The sequence below is a fragment of the Mesoplodon bidens genome, assembly GCF_964165515.1.
Source record: "Mesoplodon bidens genome assembly, chromosome: Y".
In the NCBI taxonomy this organism is placed as follows: domain Eukaryota; kingdom Metazoa; phylum Chordata; class Mammalia; order Artiodactyla; family Ziphiidae; genus Mesoplodon; species Mesoplodon bidens.
In genome coordinates this window covers 52,665,613-52,683,372 of record NC_138180.1, presented here as the reverse complement: position 1 = coordinate 52,683,372, position 17,760 = coordinate 52,665,613, and the positions used below count along the sequence as shown (strand labels likewise).

General features: G+C 46.7%; 1 protein-coding gene across 1 annotated transcript in view; it reads right to left on the bottom strand.

Moving 5' to 3' along the window:
- Nucleotides 1-17,760, bottom strand: part of LOC308609624 (polyprenol dehydrogenase-like) — a 187,994-nt gene that overhangs the window by 28,667 nt on the left and 141,567 nt on the right. Inside the window, exon 5 of the mRNA XM_081223357.1 lies at nt 2,817-3,024. Coding sequence (XP_081079483.1) covers nt 2,817-3,024 — 208 coding nt within the window. The remainder of the gene's footprint in view (nt 1-2,816; nt 3,025-17,760) is intronic.

The window sequence follows — 17,760 nt, the reverse complement described above, 5'->3', positions numbered from 1 at the left end:
TAAAACAATTTTCATTGCAGTAGAGTTGCTTTACAGTGTTGTGTTAGTTTCTGCTGTACAGCAAAGTGCATCAGCTCTACGTACACCTATATCCCATCTTTTTTGGATTCCCTTCCCATTCAGGTCACCTCAGAGCAGTGAGTAGAGTTCCCTGTGCTATACAGCAGGTTCTCCTTAGTTATCTATTTTATACATAGTAAGATTTACAGTGTTGTGGTAGTTTCAGGTGTACTACCAAGTGATTCAGTTATATATATGTGTGTATATATATGTGTGTGTATATGTACATATATTTTTTCAGATTATTTTCCCACCCCCCGAGTTTTGATTTCACAGGTGGGGGCTGTGTGGTCTGAGCATCTACCTGTATCATCCATCACTTCTCAAGTGATACAGATGCTGCTGCTCTGGGGACCCCACCTTGAAAACAATGGTCCTAAACCGTTTCATCCCCTTTGGATAACCGTTTAGGGAAAAAAAATGATACAACGAGATGCCTTATGATGTGATCTGACACAGGAAAATGTAAACAAATACAGGAGGGCAGTTATCAGCACTTCCTGACACACTCACTCCTGCGGGCCATGAGATGACTTCTCTGCAAATGTCAGAGTTTTGTGCAATGCCATAAAAAGCTTCATTTTAGAAAAAGGAAGCTACGGGTGCACACATCTGCGTTCTCTCTTGCATATTTCTACACCCGTATTCAAAGGAGAAAAAGACTAGAATATCCCTGAAAGGAGCACCCCACCCTGTACACGGGTCCCCTTGTCACGATGCTGTTTTTTGTTTGTTTGTTTGTTTTGCGGTACGTGGGCCTCTCACTGTGTGGCCTCTCCCGTTGCGGAGCACAGGCTCCGGATGCTCAGGCTCAGCAGCCATGGCTCACGGGCCCAGCCGCTCCGCGGCATGTGGGATCCTTCCGGACCGGGACACGAACCCATGTCCCCTGCATCGGCAGGTGGACTCTCAACCACTGCGCCACCAGGGAAGCCCCAAAGACACCTCTTTGAGGGACGACTGGACCCCAGGAGTTAAAACACAGGGTGTTGAGTCCCGGGGGAGAAGCAACCGCATTGCTGTGTGAGTGCTTGAGGGGACATCAGAATCTCTCCAGGCTCAGGGTCCTTTTCATTTCCTTCCTTGCTCTGCACGCCCCGTGCGGAAAGCACCGGGTTGGCTAAAGGGCTACGCACACCTACGTGCTGAGAAATAAACGGGGAAAACTCAGAAACGGCAGCGAATGAAGTCAGTCCGTTAACTCCATCAGGAACCCAGAGCGTCCGTGATACCCATCCTGGCCCGGCTCAGAGGCCACGGGGCTGGTCCTCTACGAAACCCCCACACCCTGAAGGTCTCCTACAGCCCCAGCACAGGTGACCCACAAACTGGGGGCTGAAAGCAACAGGACTTCATCCTCCCCCAGTCCTGGAGACCAGACGTCTGAGACAGACAAATAGCATAGGATAGCACTTATATGTGGAATCTAAAATATGACACACAGGAACTTATCTACCAAACAGAAACAGACTCACAGCCACAGAGAACAGACTTGTGGTCGCCAATGGGGAGGGGGAGGGGGAGGGATGGACTGAGACTTTGGGATTAACAGGTACAAACTGTTACATTTAGGATGGATAAACAACAAGGTCCTACTGCAGAGCACAGGGAACTCTACTCAATATCCTGGGATCAACCATCATGGAAAAGAATGCGGAAAAAAACGTATATATATATATGTATAACGGAATCACTTTGCTGTACACCAGAAATGCACACAACATTGGAAATCAACTATACTGCAATTAAATAAATTTTTTTAAATATATGCTTCTCAGTTTCCTCAAGTGTAAAATGAGGATATAATAGGATTTACCTCAAAGCATAAATATAAATAGACTGATATGGATGTGTGGGTGCCAGTTAGCAAACAACTATGAATACAGGTAGACCTCATTTTACTGTGCTTCACCAATACTGCTTTTTTTTTTTTTTTTTTTTTTTGCGGTACGCAGGCCTCTCACTGTTGTGGCCTCTCCCGTTGCGGAGCACAGGCTCCGGACGTGCAGGCTCAGCGACCATGGCTCACGGGCCCAGCAGCTCCGCGGCATGTGGGATCCTCCCGGACCGAGGCACGAACCCGTGTCCCCTGCATCGGCAGGCGGACTCTCAACCACTGCGCCACCAGGGAAGCCCCCACCAATATTGCATTTTTTTACACATTGAAAGTCTGGGGCTGCCCCGCGTTGAGTAAGTCTACTGACACCGTTTTTCCAACATCATTTGCTTGCTTTGTGTCTCTGCGTCACATTTTGGTCATTCTTGCAGTATTTTAAACTTCTCCATTATTATTGTATTTGTTACAGTGATCTCTGATGAGGGATCTTTGATGTTACTACTGCAAAAAGATTATGTCTAACTGTAGGCTCAGAGGATGGTGAGCATTTTTTAGCAATAAGGTATTTTTTAATGAAGGTGTGTACATTGTTTTTATAGACATGATGCTATTGCCCACTTACTAGACTACAGTCTAGTGTAAGCATCACTTTTAGATGCACTCGGAAGCAAAAAAATTTGTGCGACTTGCTTTACTGCAATATTTGCTTCATTGCTGTGGTCTGGAAGCAAACCCGCAGCATCTCCCAGGTCTGCCTGTGTTAGTCAACACAGCTTTCACCTCGAGACAGGTTGAGTGACAAACGTTTGGGGGTGTGCACCGCCATCACCTGGGACGAGCACGCTGCCCAGTGCGTCGTGGTGACGAGTCACCCTGACCATCCTGGCAGCACCCGAGACCCCTGGCGACTGGCACCCACCTGCTCTGAAGGTCGTCCAAGTTCAGTTCCCCGATGTAGTGTGTGGCCGAGGACACAGTCACCACCCTCGCGCTGTGGCCGGGGGCGCCCGACTCCCGCAGGGTGTCCAGGAGGAGGTTGGTCAGCAGGAAGTGCCCCAGGTAGTTCACACCAAAGTGCTCCTCAAAGCCATCCTCAGTGGTCCCCTGCGGCACCATCATTACACCAGCTGGGGACAGAGGAGGGTTCAGGGACAGTGAGACCGGAGGAGATGGGATGAGGCGGGAGGGGGAGGGAGGGGAGGGGATGAGGATGGAAGGAGTTGGGATAAGGCGGGATGGGGACGGGGAGGGGATGAGGATGGAAGGAGATGGAATAAGGCGGGATGGGGACGGGGAGGGGATGAGGATGAAAGGAGATGGGATGAGGCTGCATGGGATGAGGTGGGGGTGAGGATGGGATGGGATGGGATAGGAGGAGGGAGGACAGGATGGCGGCGCTGCCCCCCAGGTGGATGGGGTAGCTGCCCAGCGCCAGGAGGGTGGCTCTTGTCCTGGTTGCTGCCCCACCTTCCTGCCTCAGTTTCCTGCTCTGTACATGGTGGGGAAGATGCCAAAAGACCAACAAGACCCCTTCCTGTTCTCAATCTCTGCCCGTCGATGGCCCGAGCTTGTAAATGAGGACAAAACAGCAGGACCCCCCAGGAAGTGGGACTGTCCTGAGACACCCAACAGTGTCCCCCGGGCCGGTCACTCTTCTGGATGGGAACAGCCATCCGCAGATGCCAGGGGCCTGGTCTGAGGCGTGGGCAGCACAGCTGGGACACCAGGGGGTGACGCTGTCCTATGGTCCACAGGCGGGTAGACAGAGCCCTGATCCCCAAACTCATGTTGCCACGGCAGCCCCTCATTCGGGTGAACCCCAGAAGTGAATTCATCCCTCAGGCGCCCTTTGGGGAACGTCCCCACGGCAGGCCCCCGCCGGCCGGTCAGCCATTGATCCATAAACACATTTGTGAAGCATGGCCTGGGGCTCTGTGCGTTCTACCCGTCAGTTTGGGACACCCAGGCCTGCCCTCCGGTGGGGGGCAAAGGTCCTCTAAATCCCTGTCCCTAAGTCCCTCTCACAGAGGCCAGGACACAGGTGATGTGCAGAACACATGCCCAGCCCATATAGTTCCATCTCCTAGAGCAGCCAGCGGGCTTGCACGTGTGTTTGTCTATGTGTGTGTCTAAGTGTGTGTGTGTGTCTAGGTGTGTGTGTGTGCATTTTATTCGTGCATGTACTTCTGTGTATTCGTATGCTTATTCTAGATGCATTTGTGTATGTCCACATATATGTGTATCATGTATGTATTTATATGTATTTGCACACATGTGCACATGCACACATTTATACACATACATGTTTATGCGTTTGTGTATTTGCATGCACATGTGTTTATAAATGCCTATCAACTTATACATGCGTTTTCTTTTGCATATATGGTATATGCATGTCTATGAATTTTCATTGCAGATGCATGTGTGTATGTACTTGCATGAATGCCTGTATTTGCATATAACACATGCATATGCATGTGTATATGTGTACGTATTTGTAAGTATATGAGCAGAGTTATTTGCCTATGTGTAAGTGTTCAGTCAACTATGCGTTTGCACGTGTTTATGTGTAATGCATGCATACGTCTATTTCCAGTTGTATATTCGTCCACATAGGCTTTTGTATTTGCATATATATTTGCATTTGCAAGTTGTTTTGCATATGTGTATGATTTCTGTGCACATATACATATATATTTTTGCATGTGTATGTACATGTGTTTGTACTTGCATGTGTATACACTTCTCTGGGTATATGCATTTGCATATGTGTATATGTTTATGTTTGTATTGATGTTTATTTACATGGATGTATAGACATATTTGTATTTGCATATGTATATGTACATTTGTATGTGGCTCTATATGCATTTCTATATGTAATTCCCTGTATATGCATTTGTATGTGTATGTGTTTGTTGATGTGTATTTCATATAGATGTATTCGTATATGTATACATATATATTTGTATGTGCCTGTGTATGCATTTCTACATGTAATTCTCCATATATGCATTTGTAGATGTGTTTGTTGATGTGTATTTTATATGGATGTGTATTTCTATATCTATGTAGTTGTATATACGTACATATATATATTTGTATGTGTCTGTGTATGCAATTTTATATGTAATTCTCTGTATATGCATTTGTATACATGTTTGTTGATGTGTATTTTATATCGATGTGTATTTCTATATGTATATATTTTGTATTTGTATATTTGTGTGTGTGTGTATATATATATATGTATGTGCCTGTGTATGCATTTCTACATGTAATTCTCCACATATGCATTTGTATATGTGTGTTTGTTGATGTATGTGTATTTTATATGGCATTTCTACATGTAATTCTCCACATATGCATTTGTATATGTGTGTTTGTTGATGTATGTGTATTTTATACGGATGTGTATTTCTACATGTATATATTTTGTATTTGTATAATGTACGTATATTTGCAGGTATATACAATTCTGTTTGTAATTCTCTGAATATACATTTGTATATGTGTATGTGTTTGTTGATGTGTATTTTATATGGATGTGTATTTCTATATGTATATATTTTATATTTGTATATGTGTGTATATATATATATATATTTGTATGTGCCTGTGTAGGCATTTCTACATGTCATTCTGCATACATGCGTTCGTGTCTGAGTAACTGTATCTGTGGACAGTTTTCCCAGCTGCACTGCAAGGCCCCTCCCGGGCCACACAGGCCACACTGCATGTCTCTCCACACTCAGGACCCAGGTAGGATCCACCCTGGGTTTCACGACCCCATACATCCCCACTGCAGGTTCTGAGGTTCCTGAGGTAAAGAAAACATCTGATTCAGGCTCTGGCTTTCACAGAGCCAGCCAAGTGCTCTGCGTGTTGCAAGGGGGTAATATTTTTAAAAACCAAAGCTGTCAGGAGGCTGCAGGTTGATGGCAGCTTCCACAGACAAGGATGGAAGAGGAACCGTGACGGAACGTGGGGCTCCAGACGCAGAAACGAGAAGACGGGGAGGTCAGGTGTGTGGCGTCTCACCCTCACATGCATCCTGGCCACACCTGCCTCTTCCCTCCACACCCAGCTCTCCCAAAAAACCTCCGGGATGTTGAAATTTTATCCCCTGCGCTGATGACTGCCTAACATCATGAGTATGGCACCGCGTGGACGGAGGCCACAGACACGAGAAAAATGAGCTACACGTGTCTCAGGCGCTCCACGGAGTGTGTGTTCAAATATACCTACAGCCACTAAAATTTGATGAACAAAACAGATGGGGAGTTTGGGACTGACAGGTTCACACAGCTGTATTTAAAATAAAATGCCTTTCCATTAAAACAACATAAAGAAGAAGTCAAGTGGCTTGGCAAAGTTCACACAGCCAGTAAATTATAGAATTAGAATTAAAAATCCTTTTTTTTTTTTTTTAGGTCAAAGGATGATTTTATTTTTAACTTTTATATTGGGGTACAGTTGATTAACAATGTTGTGTTAGTTTTCAGGTGCACAGCAAAGTGATTCAGTGATACATATATGCGTATCTATTCTTTTTCAAATTCTTTTCCCATTTAGGTTACTACAGAATTAAAATGCATTATTTTAACTCTAAACCCTATGATTCTCTTTTTTCCCAGGACCACTGTGTAACCAAAAATAGGTTTCCTCAGCTACAGACCTATATTCCCCAGCATGTCTGGTCTCTAAACTTGTGTCATTCTGAGATGAGATACTTTGTTACGATTTTCACAGTCAAATGAATTTGTTGAGATTATATGATATTAGGCTCAAAAATATTCTAAAATGTTGTCTTGTAGTCAATAAAAAGTAAGGTATAAAAAAAAATGTTTCTCGACTTCCCTGGCGGTCCAGCAGTAAAGAATCCACCTTCCAATGCAGGGGACGTGGGTTCGATCCCTGGTTGGGAAACTAAGATCCCACATGCCATGTGGCACGGCCAAAATAAATTAAACCTTTTTTTAAATTTGAAGAATGTTTCTGAAGCGCATGTCAGGGTGCCCTTCAGAAGTCATCCAGAAGAAACACTGGCTTTTTGGTTGTCAAGTGGACAAAAGGTCTGGCATTTAGAGAAAACGCACACACTTCCCTGGTGATGCGTCTCCTTGATTGCCTAAGTTAGTAGGACGAAGCTGGGTCAATGAGCTCTGTCAGTGCCTGCAGTGCAGGCAGCCCTCAGCGCAGGACGGACCCGTGCCTCCAGGGCACTTGGCTGATGTGAGGCTGGTTGAAAGGGACAGCGGCCTCCAAGCAGCCAGACAACCAGCCTGCACATTCGTTTGACACCCGTTTCCTCGGGAGACGGAGTCTGTATCGCATCCCTCAAATCCTGGCAGCCTCATGAACTTTGCTGTCATGAGTCGAATGCGGTGGCAGTGACAATGTCGTACAACGTCCAAGGGCATGCTCAGAAAGACCCCGGAGCTTCCGGCTTTCAGAATTCTGTCTTTCTGGGCACAGCCAGATTCACTAGAGAAGGCTGGCAATTCTAAGGTCTCCTCACTATTTTGGTGAGGAGACCACACGTGGGGACCTGGTCGACCAGCTCAGCTGAGGCCAGGCAACGGGCAGGACCAGTTTCCTGCCACAGGAGAAACCCACCCTGGACATCTGGCCCTGGTTGACCCGTCAGACAACAGCGACCCAGGTGCAACCCCATGGGAGGACCAGAGTGATGACTGCCCAAAATGCAAGCAAAATAGTTATTTTGACAGAAGCACTGTTTACAATAGCCAAGACTTGGGAGCCACCTAAGTGTCCAAAGACAGAGGAATGGATAAAGAAGATGTGGTACATACATAGAATGGAATACAACTCAGCCATAAAAAAAACAATGAAATAATGCCATTTGCAGCAACGTGGATGGACCTAGAGATTATTATACTTCGTGAAATAAGCCAGACAAAGACAAATACTATAGGGTATCAGTTATATGTGGAATCTAAAAAATACAACAAACTAGTGAATATAACAAAAACGAAGCCGACTCACAAATGTAGAGAACAAACTAACGGTTCCCAGTGGGGAGAGGGAAGCGGGGAGGGACTAGACAGGGGAGGGGGAGTAAAGAGGAACAAACTATTTGCATAAAATAAATAAGCTAGAAGGATATACGTACAGCACGGGGAACATAGCCAATATTTTATAATACCTACAAATGGAGTATAATGTTTAAAAATTGTGAATCGCTATATTGTATACCTGTACCTTATATAACATTGTATATCCACTGTACTTCAATAAATATAAATAGAAAATAAAAAAGGAGACGGTTATTTTGAGCCACTAGGATCGGGGAGTGGTCTGTGCACGCCAAAACGGTCAAGTCCGTTTTGAAAGCTCCATCTCCTGGGACAAACCGGCAGCCACTAGACATGCCCTTCCAAGTGTCAAAATCCATTGGAAAATGCCCCACATCACGGAGCAGGGGCATTTGAGGGGGATATGAGGTCAGCAGGAATTACGGCCTGAATCTGGGGGTGTTAACCCACGGTGACTTCCCGGGCTTCAGCCTGGTGAGTTGAGGGTAACATTATACAGTAAAAGGAAGCTGGTGCTGGTTGTCACCTCCTTACGATGGTCTTTGATTCCTTGGACGTCGACAGCAGAGAAAACAGCCAGGAGGCTCGGGTCAGCCAGACATTGGTACAGCTGCACCAACTCTGGATCTCACCCCGCTGGGGCAGAACAGCCGGACTCATCCGTGTTCATTTTCGCTGGGGCGCCCAGGGTCCGGTTCGTGGTGACCTGAGCTGGAGGGCAACCCCTCCCCGATCTCCTTAAGGCTGTACCTATTCCATCCACTCCACTCCGAATTACGTATTTCCTAACGAGAATGTACAAGACAGGACATGTGCAGCAACGACGCAGCCCTGGGGACATGCCAACATGGATCGTCGTTGCATACAAGCTCTGCTGACAGATTCTAGCAGAAACTCACTGACCCCGAGCAACAGTGAGGATGCTCCGTGCACAGCACGAGTTCAAGGTGAGTTGGGAAATCATCACAGTCATCTGACCAAGGTCTGGGCAGAAATAGCATCGTTGGGGAAAACATATTTTTAAAGCAACAGCAAGGACATCGCTGCCATGCATACAGCTGCCCACCCACTGTGTTCCAGAAGCGTCTAGCCCATCCTGGGGTTCATCCACCAGGGAAGCTGTGTGAGGACTATAGCCCCATGGAGGCTGGACCCCCAAACTCCCGGGGTCCCTGCCCACGACTAAGCCCACGATAAAGTGAGATGCTGAGAATAATCACGCCGGTTTCTTTTCTTTTTTTTTTTAAGGTGGACCATTTTTTTAAAAAGTCTTTTATTGAATCTGTCACGATATGACTTCTGTTTTATGTTTTGGTTTTTTGGCCACAAGGCCTGTGGGATCTTAGTTCGCCGACCAGGCATCGAACCCACAGCCCCTGTATTGGAAGGCGAAGTCTTAACCACTGGACCACCTGGGAAGTCCCTGGTTTCCATTTTTAAAGCAAAATGTCCTAGACAGCTCCCTGGGTAGCAGTTCTAACAGCAACAATATTTACTGAACGTCTGGCGGGTGCTGAGGGAGAGATTTTAACGGTTCACCCACGTCGCTACACTTGTATTTTTTTAAATGGATAAAGGGATGATGTCACGTCAGGGCTTCAAATGGTCATCCTTGTTGGTGACCATCCGTGAAAACGGCAGCCTCTGCGAACTGAAACATAGGAAAAGAAGCCATAAAAAATATCTGCTGGGCTTCCCTGGTGGCACAGTGGTTGAGAGTCCGCCTGCCGATGCAGGGGACACGGGTTCGTGCCCCAGTCCAGGAAGATCCCACGTGCCGCGGAGCGGCTGGGCCCATGAGCCATGGCCACTGAGCCTGCGCGTCCGGAGCCTGTGCTCCGCAACGGCAGAGGCCACAGCAGTGAGAGGCCGGCGTACCGCAAAAGAAAAAATATATATATCTGCTAGGGACTTCCCTGGCGGGCCAGTGGTTGAGACTCCACGCTTCCACTGCAGGGGCCACGGGTTCGATCCCTGCACTAAAATCCCGCAAAGCTGCACAGTGCAGCCAAAAAAAAAAAATCTGCTCGTTGATGGACGAATTTGATTGGGGAGTAGACACACGTCTGTGGCCTGGAATATCTCATCATCACAGGTGGCTTCTACACTTTGTACTTGTGTTTTTTTTTAATTTGTTGGCTGTGCCACACAGCTTGTGGGATCTCAGCTCCCCGACCAGGTATCGAACCTGAGCCCCAGCAGTGAAAGCACAGAGTTTTAACCAGTGCACTGCCAGGAAATTCCCCCACTGTTTTTACTTCTATAGATAATTTTTGCCTTGCATAGAAAAGCCAAGCCACTCGTCTGTAGGATGTTTCCATTCCAAAGAAAATATATACGTTTTGTATCCAAGAAACTATAATGTGTACTGTTTGCACTTGGCTGCTGGGATGTGGGCAGACTCTTTGAATGGTTTTCATGCTTTTCTAATGGATACTGGCCTATGATGCTTGTTCATAGAGATGTATCAAATGTCTTCTCTGCCTGTATATTTCCATGCTTAGGTATTTCTAACGTTTATTTTTTTCCCTGTCTACTTCCAGACATAGCGACGCACCGTGAAAAGTAAATGGCATGAATGATATGTATATTATTATTCAAAATAAAGTCTTTCACTTAAAAATAAACCATGTGCTATTCCTTATAGAGAGGGGAAAAAAATATATGTGTCCTAATCAGGAGAGGATGAGAGAGAGTTATTTGCCTTACGGGGGAAAAGAGAGGGGCAGGGAATGAGAGAGACAGAGAGAGAGACAGAGAGAGAGACAGAGACAGATAAAGACACACACAGAGAGAGAGAATGAGGGAAGGGTATATTCTAGCTGGTGCCCAATGGCTACATGAAGGTTTAAGTCCAGAACACGAGGAACATCGTAGAAAACTGTTGCAGACAATCCACCGTCAGTCCAGGGCTGACCACAAAACCTACCTCCAGAGCTGGGGTCGGCTGCAACTTTGGAATCCAGAGACTTTACCGTCAGTGGAACTAAAAATGCAAAAGTAAAGACGTCTGGAAGCGGGCAACCAAGGCAGTCAGCAGAGGAATGCAGGAATGTTCGGGAGGAAGGATAGAAGGTTCTGGAAGGGCCGAGGATTCTGAATCCACCTGCAGAACGCGACCAGGAAAGGAGGTGTCCCTGTGTCTCAGGGAAAATCCGTAGATGGAGGGAAGCCTGTGATCTGAGGCAGGACTGGGGGTGGCAATGAACCCAGGTGTTTGTCAGCCCAGCCGGACCCGGGTGCTGGGGCTGAGTGCTTAGGGGTACTGGACACAGTCACGTCCTGGGCCAGTGAAAATGTCGAGCTTCAAAGAGCACATGAGTGTGTCCAAGATCATCCTTAAGTCAACGGGGAAAACACTGGCTAGAGCAGCATGTGGACAGGTCCACAGGTCACCCTCGTCCTGTGTTTCCAATACTGTTATCTCCCTGTCACCACAGAGGACAGACCGCCCCACGCCCCATGGCCACCGCAGAGATGCCACCACTCACTGAGGATGCTTCCCCAACGAGCAACTATTCGCACTAGAGATACCCGCTGGGGACCCGCTATAAGCACAGCCAGGACACCTGGGGCCAGGGGATCGGAAATGCCCAACTCTGTTAAGAGCTCCTGTGTTGCAGTATTTCCAAAAAGACATCAAAGTAAGGCGGGAGGACCGTGCATCTTCTCGGGGAGGGTGCATCAAAATCTCCCTCCCACCCAGAAAACCCTTCTGAAAAGAAGACGAATTTATCACTGACTCACTGTGAAACCAGAGGGCACTCAAAGAAATTGCAAAGACGGGAGGACATGTCACCCTCTTACAGAGCAAAGTGGCTAAAACCCATCCCATTCACAGTCTGAGGATAAAACTGCTCCATCATCAAAAAGTCTATACATAATAGACGCTGGAGAGGGCGTGGAGAAAAGGGAACCCTCCTACACTGTTGGTGGGAATGTAAGTTGGTGCAGCCACTGTGGAGAACAGGATGGAGGTTCCTTAAAAACTAAAAATAGAGCTACCGTCTGATCCAGCAATCACACTCTTGGGCATATATCCGGACAAAACTCTGGTTCGAAAAGACACAGGCACCCCAATGTTCACAGCAGTGCTGTTTACAATAGCCAAGACATGGAAGCAACCTATGTGTCCATCAAGAGAGGAACGGATAAACAAGATGTGGTACCTATATACAATGGAATATTACTGAGCCATAAAAAAAAAGAATGACATAATACCATTTGCAGCAACATGGTTGGACCTAGAGATTATCATACTGAGTGAAGTCAGTCAGACAAAGACAAATATCATATGATATCACGTATATGTGGAATCTAGAAAAACAGCAGATATGACCTTATGTGCAAAGCAGATACAGACACACAGATGTAGAGAAGAAACTTATAGTTACCAAGGGGGGAAGGTGGGGGATGAATTGAGAGATTGGGATTGACCTGTACACACTGCTATATTTAAAATGCATAACCAACGAGGACCTACTGTAGAGCACAGGGAACTCAACTTCATACTCTATAATGGCCTATATGGGAAAAGAATCTAAAAAAGAGTGGATATATGTATATGTATCACGGATGCACTTGAAACGAACACAACATTGTAAATCAACTGTACCCCAATAAAAATTAAAAAGAAAAAAAAGAGCTCCTGAATTAAGTGATGCTGGAGCATTTGGGTAATTAGGAAAAAACCACTGCATTTTTGGACCCACTTCCTGGATGCTCAGGAAGGGCTTTGAAAGAAGGAGCCCCTTGAACAGGGACACGGGATGGGCAGCCTCCTGTACTCCTGGGGCACTTATGGAATCCGGGTCGATCACGTCCAACAGCCCTGCGAGCTCCACCACCAGCAAAGGAGCATCCAAGCGCCTTCTGCTCCCAAAGACAGGAGGAGCGCCCCAGAAAGCACGACACGGCAGGAAACGGTTCCCTCGGGGAGACACAAACCCCGGGAGAGAAACAGAAGGCGCTGATGAGTAGTCCACACATATTCGCATCCAACCCTCCAAGGGTAAAGGCACGCACGGGGCGTCACCAGTTTCCCAAGAGACACATCGGTCACCTCTTTCTCGGAGGAAACGCCGAGCACATAAATAAGGAAAGTATTCGGGCATCTGCGCCCCTCCCCCGAGAACTGGGCCCCGACTCCCTGCTTTCTTGACCACCCTGTCGGTGCCAAGGCCATGGCGGCCACTGCCGGGAGGACTGGCTCTAAGTGTACCTGGTCCCTGGCTCCCCATGCTGACTTAGGATACGAATTTCATGAACGAATGAACTATACCGAACACTGGGTTCCTACGTATCTGGCCAGGCAAGCATCTTTGTGATTTTTCAGGGTTACCACGGACATATTTATTTAGAGGGAAAAACACAATTTTTAGTAATTCTTGATCTTGAGAAATATATCTGTGCGTGTTACGGGGACAACTCCTACAAGGCTAAAGCAGAAGTCCTGAGGGCTGGCTACAAATCTACCCGAGTTCTGGCACAGGGATGGAAAATGAGGTAAATCAATATTGATGTGAATAAATGATAAATATTGACCAGCTCGGCAGGACGCAGATCGTTCTTGGGTTGGATAAATGCTCAGCTTCTCTTCTGAGCTCCCCACAGCCAGAGAGAGGCGGTCTGGTTCTATTTATGTCCTGCTAGCAAGTGCAGAAATATTCTGCGTCTGAAATACCAAACATTGGCAAAATCCTGATCGCTCTCTTTAGGAATAAATTTTAGAAATGCAAAGCACGAAGTCTAGCTAGACGTGGCCTTTGGACGTCTTCTCTGTGGGACACAGCTGGGGCTGTTTTCCATGAGAGTTGATGGGTGAGCAGGAGTTTGTCCTGTTAACGCAACTCCTCTGAACCAATCACCTTGGGGCAGGGGAAGGTGGGGGGGGGAGTTAATATCCCAGAGGAGGGTCCCAGGCATATCGTTTTCAGAAACTCTGCAGACCCTCCTGGACACCAACAGTACCACTGACAGGGTTCCCCTCTGAGAAGTCCTGTAGTTGGGAAGCCCATTGGCATCTGCTGACTCAGAATCTCTCCAATATCCATCCCTTCAGAAGTGTCGTTTGAACACAGCAAAGATAAACCCTCATGTACAAAGCAAGCCACGAGATGCATGAAAAAATCCTTCACTTCCCCCAAATCAGCTAAGTCTGCCCCGAGCGCTGGGCACACTGGGCTGGTAATGAATCCACTGTCAGTCTGGACTGGACCCTCCTGGCTAACCCCTGGCCCAAGGGGCATTGATCCCTGGAGCCGTCCACCCATCCTGGGTACCAGAGGGGGCATGCCCCTTCGTGCCAACACTTCTGTGCTCCCGTGGCATCTCCAAGAGACACAGAGGGTCTGCAAAGGAGAGATCCTCTCTTTGAGGGATCTGACAACCGTCCTGCCCAGCACCCTGGGGCGTGGGCATCCATTATGGGCACCAGTATAAGCTCCGCCCCAGGGCACATCGTTCCTGGAAGTTTCTGTCTGAACCCACAGAGGCTGTTACTTCCAAGTCCTGCAGAACCGGGCCCCTCCCTACAGGGACCCAGATGGGGTTCCGAGAAAAACCGTCCTAAGTCTGCAAAAAAAAAAAAAACACCCCAGAGCCACCAATGTGCCCAACCCAGCCAACATTTTGAAAGATAAAGGGCACCACACGACAGGAGCAAATGCCACATGTGATTTCAGCCAACCGTCCTGTCATAACTGGACTCCCATTCCCGACTCTCAGAAATGGCGTTCGGCGGAGTCCGGGCTGGGAAATTCCAGACGTGGAATTTAATGTAATCACACCTAACGATGCCGTCTTCTCTTCACACGACCCTGTGTCACACGGTAAGAGACATCTGCTAGGGTCAGGCATTTCACAGAGTAAGTCTTTGTTTAATGTGTGTCTCCTTGGCTACAGAATGATTTGCATGAGGTCAAGGGCTCCTGCGTGTGAATCACCAAGAAGGTGGGTGTGGAGAACAGAATAATGTCCCCAAAATGTCCACGTCCTCATCCCCGTGTGGAGAACAGAATAATGTCCCCAAAATGTCCACGTCCTGATCCCGTGTGGAGAACAGAATAATATTCCCAAAAATGTTTTAATCTCTGGAACCTGTGACTATGCCACCTGACCTGGCAAAAGGGAGTCTGCAGATATGATTACATGAAGGACCTTGACCTGGGGCGCTGACCCTGGGTGAGCCCAGTGTAATTTCACAGTCCTTAATAGCAGGGAAGCAGGGGGTCAGACTCAGAGAAGGTGGTGTGAGGACAGAAACAGAGGTTGGAGGGAGAGGGCGACGTGAAGGTGCTGTGGTGCTCGCTTTGAAGATGCAGGAAGGGGCCATGAGCTAAGGAATTTGGACAGTGAAGCTGGGAACAGTTAGGAAACGGATTTTCCCAAGAGCCAGGGTCCTTTAGGGGCTCAGGAATCCCACAGCAGTTCTGGTGCCTTGAGGTGCCTCTGGGGCACTGAGCAGAAACAAGAGGTCCTGAGCTCAGAGGAAAGATCTGGATGAAGGAGTTATATCTGGGCTGAAGGTCAGCCAACGTGTGGATGAGATTCTCTGCAGAAAGGAGAGAGAGGGTGTGAAAAGAGGGGCCAGCAGCAAGCCTCCCCAGGTCCAAATGCAACTCTGTCCTGGTTTCCAGAGAAGTGTTATCTTCCTGAGAGCCATGCATGCAGGGTTTAAAATCTGCAGAGAAAAGGAACATGGGACCATCGTAGGATGACTGGAGTCATCTCAAAACTCAAGGGCCCTACAGATAAATGCTGGAGACGGTGTGGAGAGAAGGGAACACTCCTACACTGTTGGTGGGAATGTAAGTTGGAGCAGCCACTACGGAGAACACTATGGAGGTTCCTTAAAAAACTAAAAATAGAGTTACCATATGATCCAACAATCCGACTCCTGGGCATATATCCAGAGAAAACCATAATGTGAAAATATCCATGCACCCCAATGTTCATAGCAGCACTATTTACAATAGCCAAGAGATGGAAGCAACCTAAGTGTCCATGGACAGATGAATGATAAAGAAGATGTGGTACATATATATATAATGGAATAGTACTCAGCCATAAAAAAGAATGAAATAATGCCATTTGCAGCAACATGGATAGACCTGGAGATTATCACACTAAGTGAAGTAAGTCAGACAAAGAAAGACAAATATCATATGATAGCGTTTATATGTGGAATCTAAAAAATTATACAAAAGAAGTTATTTATAAAACAGAAACAGACTCGCAGACATAAAGAACACACTTATGGCTACCAAAGGAAAAAGGGTGGGGGGAGGGATAAATTAGGAGTTTGGGATTAACAGATACACACGACTATATATAGAATAGATAAACAACAAGGACCTACTGTAGAGCACAGGGAACTATATTCACCATCTTGTAATAACCTATAATGGAAAAGAATCTGAAATAGCATATATATATACATGTGTGTATCACTGAGTCACTTTGTTGTACACCTGAAACTAACACAACATTGTAAATTAACTATACTTCAAGTAAAAAAAAAAGCAGAACAGTCAACAGAGCATTGTATATAAACTAAATAAAATTACTTAAAGTGCTTTCTCTTTAAAAAAAACAACAACAACAACAACTTGGGCTTCCCTGGTGGCACAGTGGTTAAAAATCCACCTGCCAATGCAGGGGGACATGGGTTCGAGCCCTGGTCCAGGAAGATCCCACATGCCGCGGAGCAACTAAGCCTGTGCATCACAACTACTGAGCCTGCGCTCTAGAGCCCACAAGCCACAACTACTGAGGTCCGTGCACCTAGAGCCCGTGCTCTGCAGCAAGAGAAGCCACCACAATGAGAAGCCCGTGCACCGCAATGAAGACCCGACACAGCCAAAAATAAACAAATAAAATGAATAAATTTATAAAAATAAAAAAAAAACAGCAACTTAAGGGCGAGGGTGAATTATGGAGAACACATTGATATGTCTTGCCTATGGTATTTTCCCCAGAGAGCTCTCTCCACTGCAGCAAATGTGCTTTGCAGACATATTTCCCACTAAAATTCTGTTGACCCAAAGCAGAGATCTGTTGGGGAAAGGCATCAGATTTGAGATACATAATTTTCCCTACTTCCTGGCAGATGGAAGGCTGTACTGAAACTGAAGAAAAGACCCTCAGTGGATATTCAGTTCCGTTGTGCATGCGCCTATAAAATCTCAGGAATCCTGCACTATGGCAGCGTACCGGGCACGCACTGCCGTTACTGATTCCTGAGGGTGTTAAATTTAATGTGGAAAAAAGATGTGTGGTTCAACACATCTCCACGGCCCCTCCATGTAACTCACCTGTACATGTGGCCATTTATAATGTTTTCTTCCTAATCACAGAGGACACAGATGAACACCCACCAAACGAACCCCACCCCAGCGCTGAGGATCACAAATGGCCATGTCTCTGGAAAGCACTAATTCTGCAAAGAGGTCTAAGGCATAATCATTTTGGGGGACTTGAAAAATATCAATCAAGCGTACATTAAGTTCATTCTGAACCTTCCCAGAAAAGCCGGCAGCATTAACGACACGCAGAGTGCTTTCCCAGGCTAAGTAGAGGGAAATGGTATTCGTTGTAGGTGTTTCATAGGTACCCACACATCAAAGCCACAGATGCATACGTGTAGCTTTGGAGACACAGTTTATATCCCATGCATTTCCCTTAAGTGGGAATTTCCAATGAAACAAGTGGATTGAGCAGCAGTATCTCTATCTGACCCTGACCGCCAACCCCATTAGTATTATGGGAGAAAGATAAAATACACAAGACAAAGAGAAAGGTGAG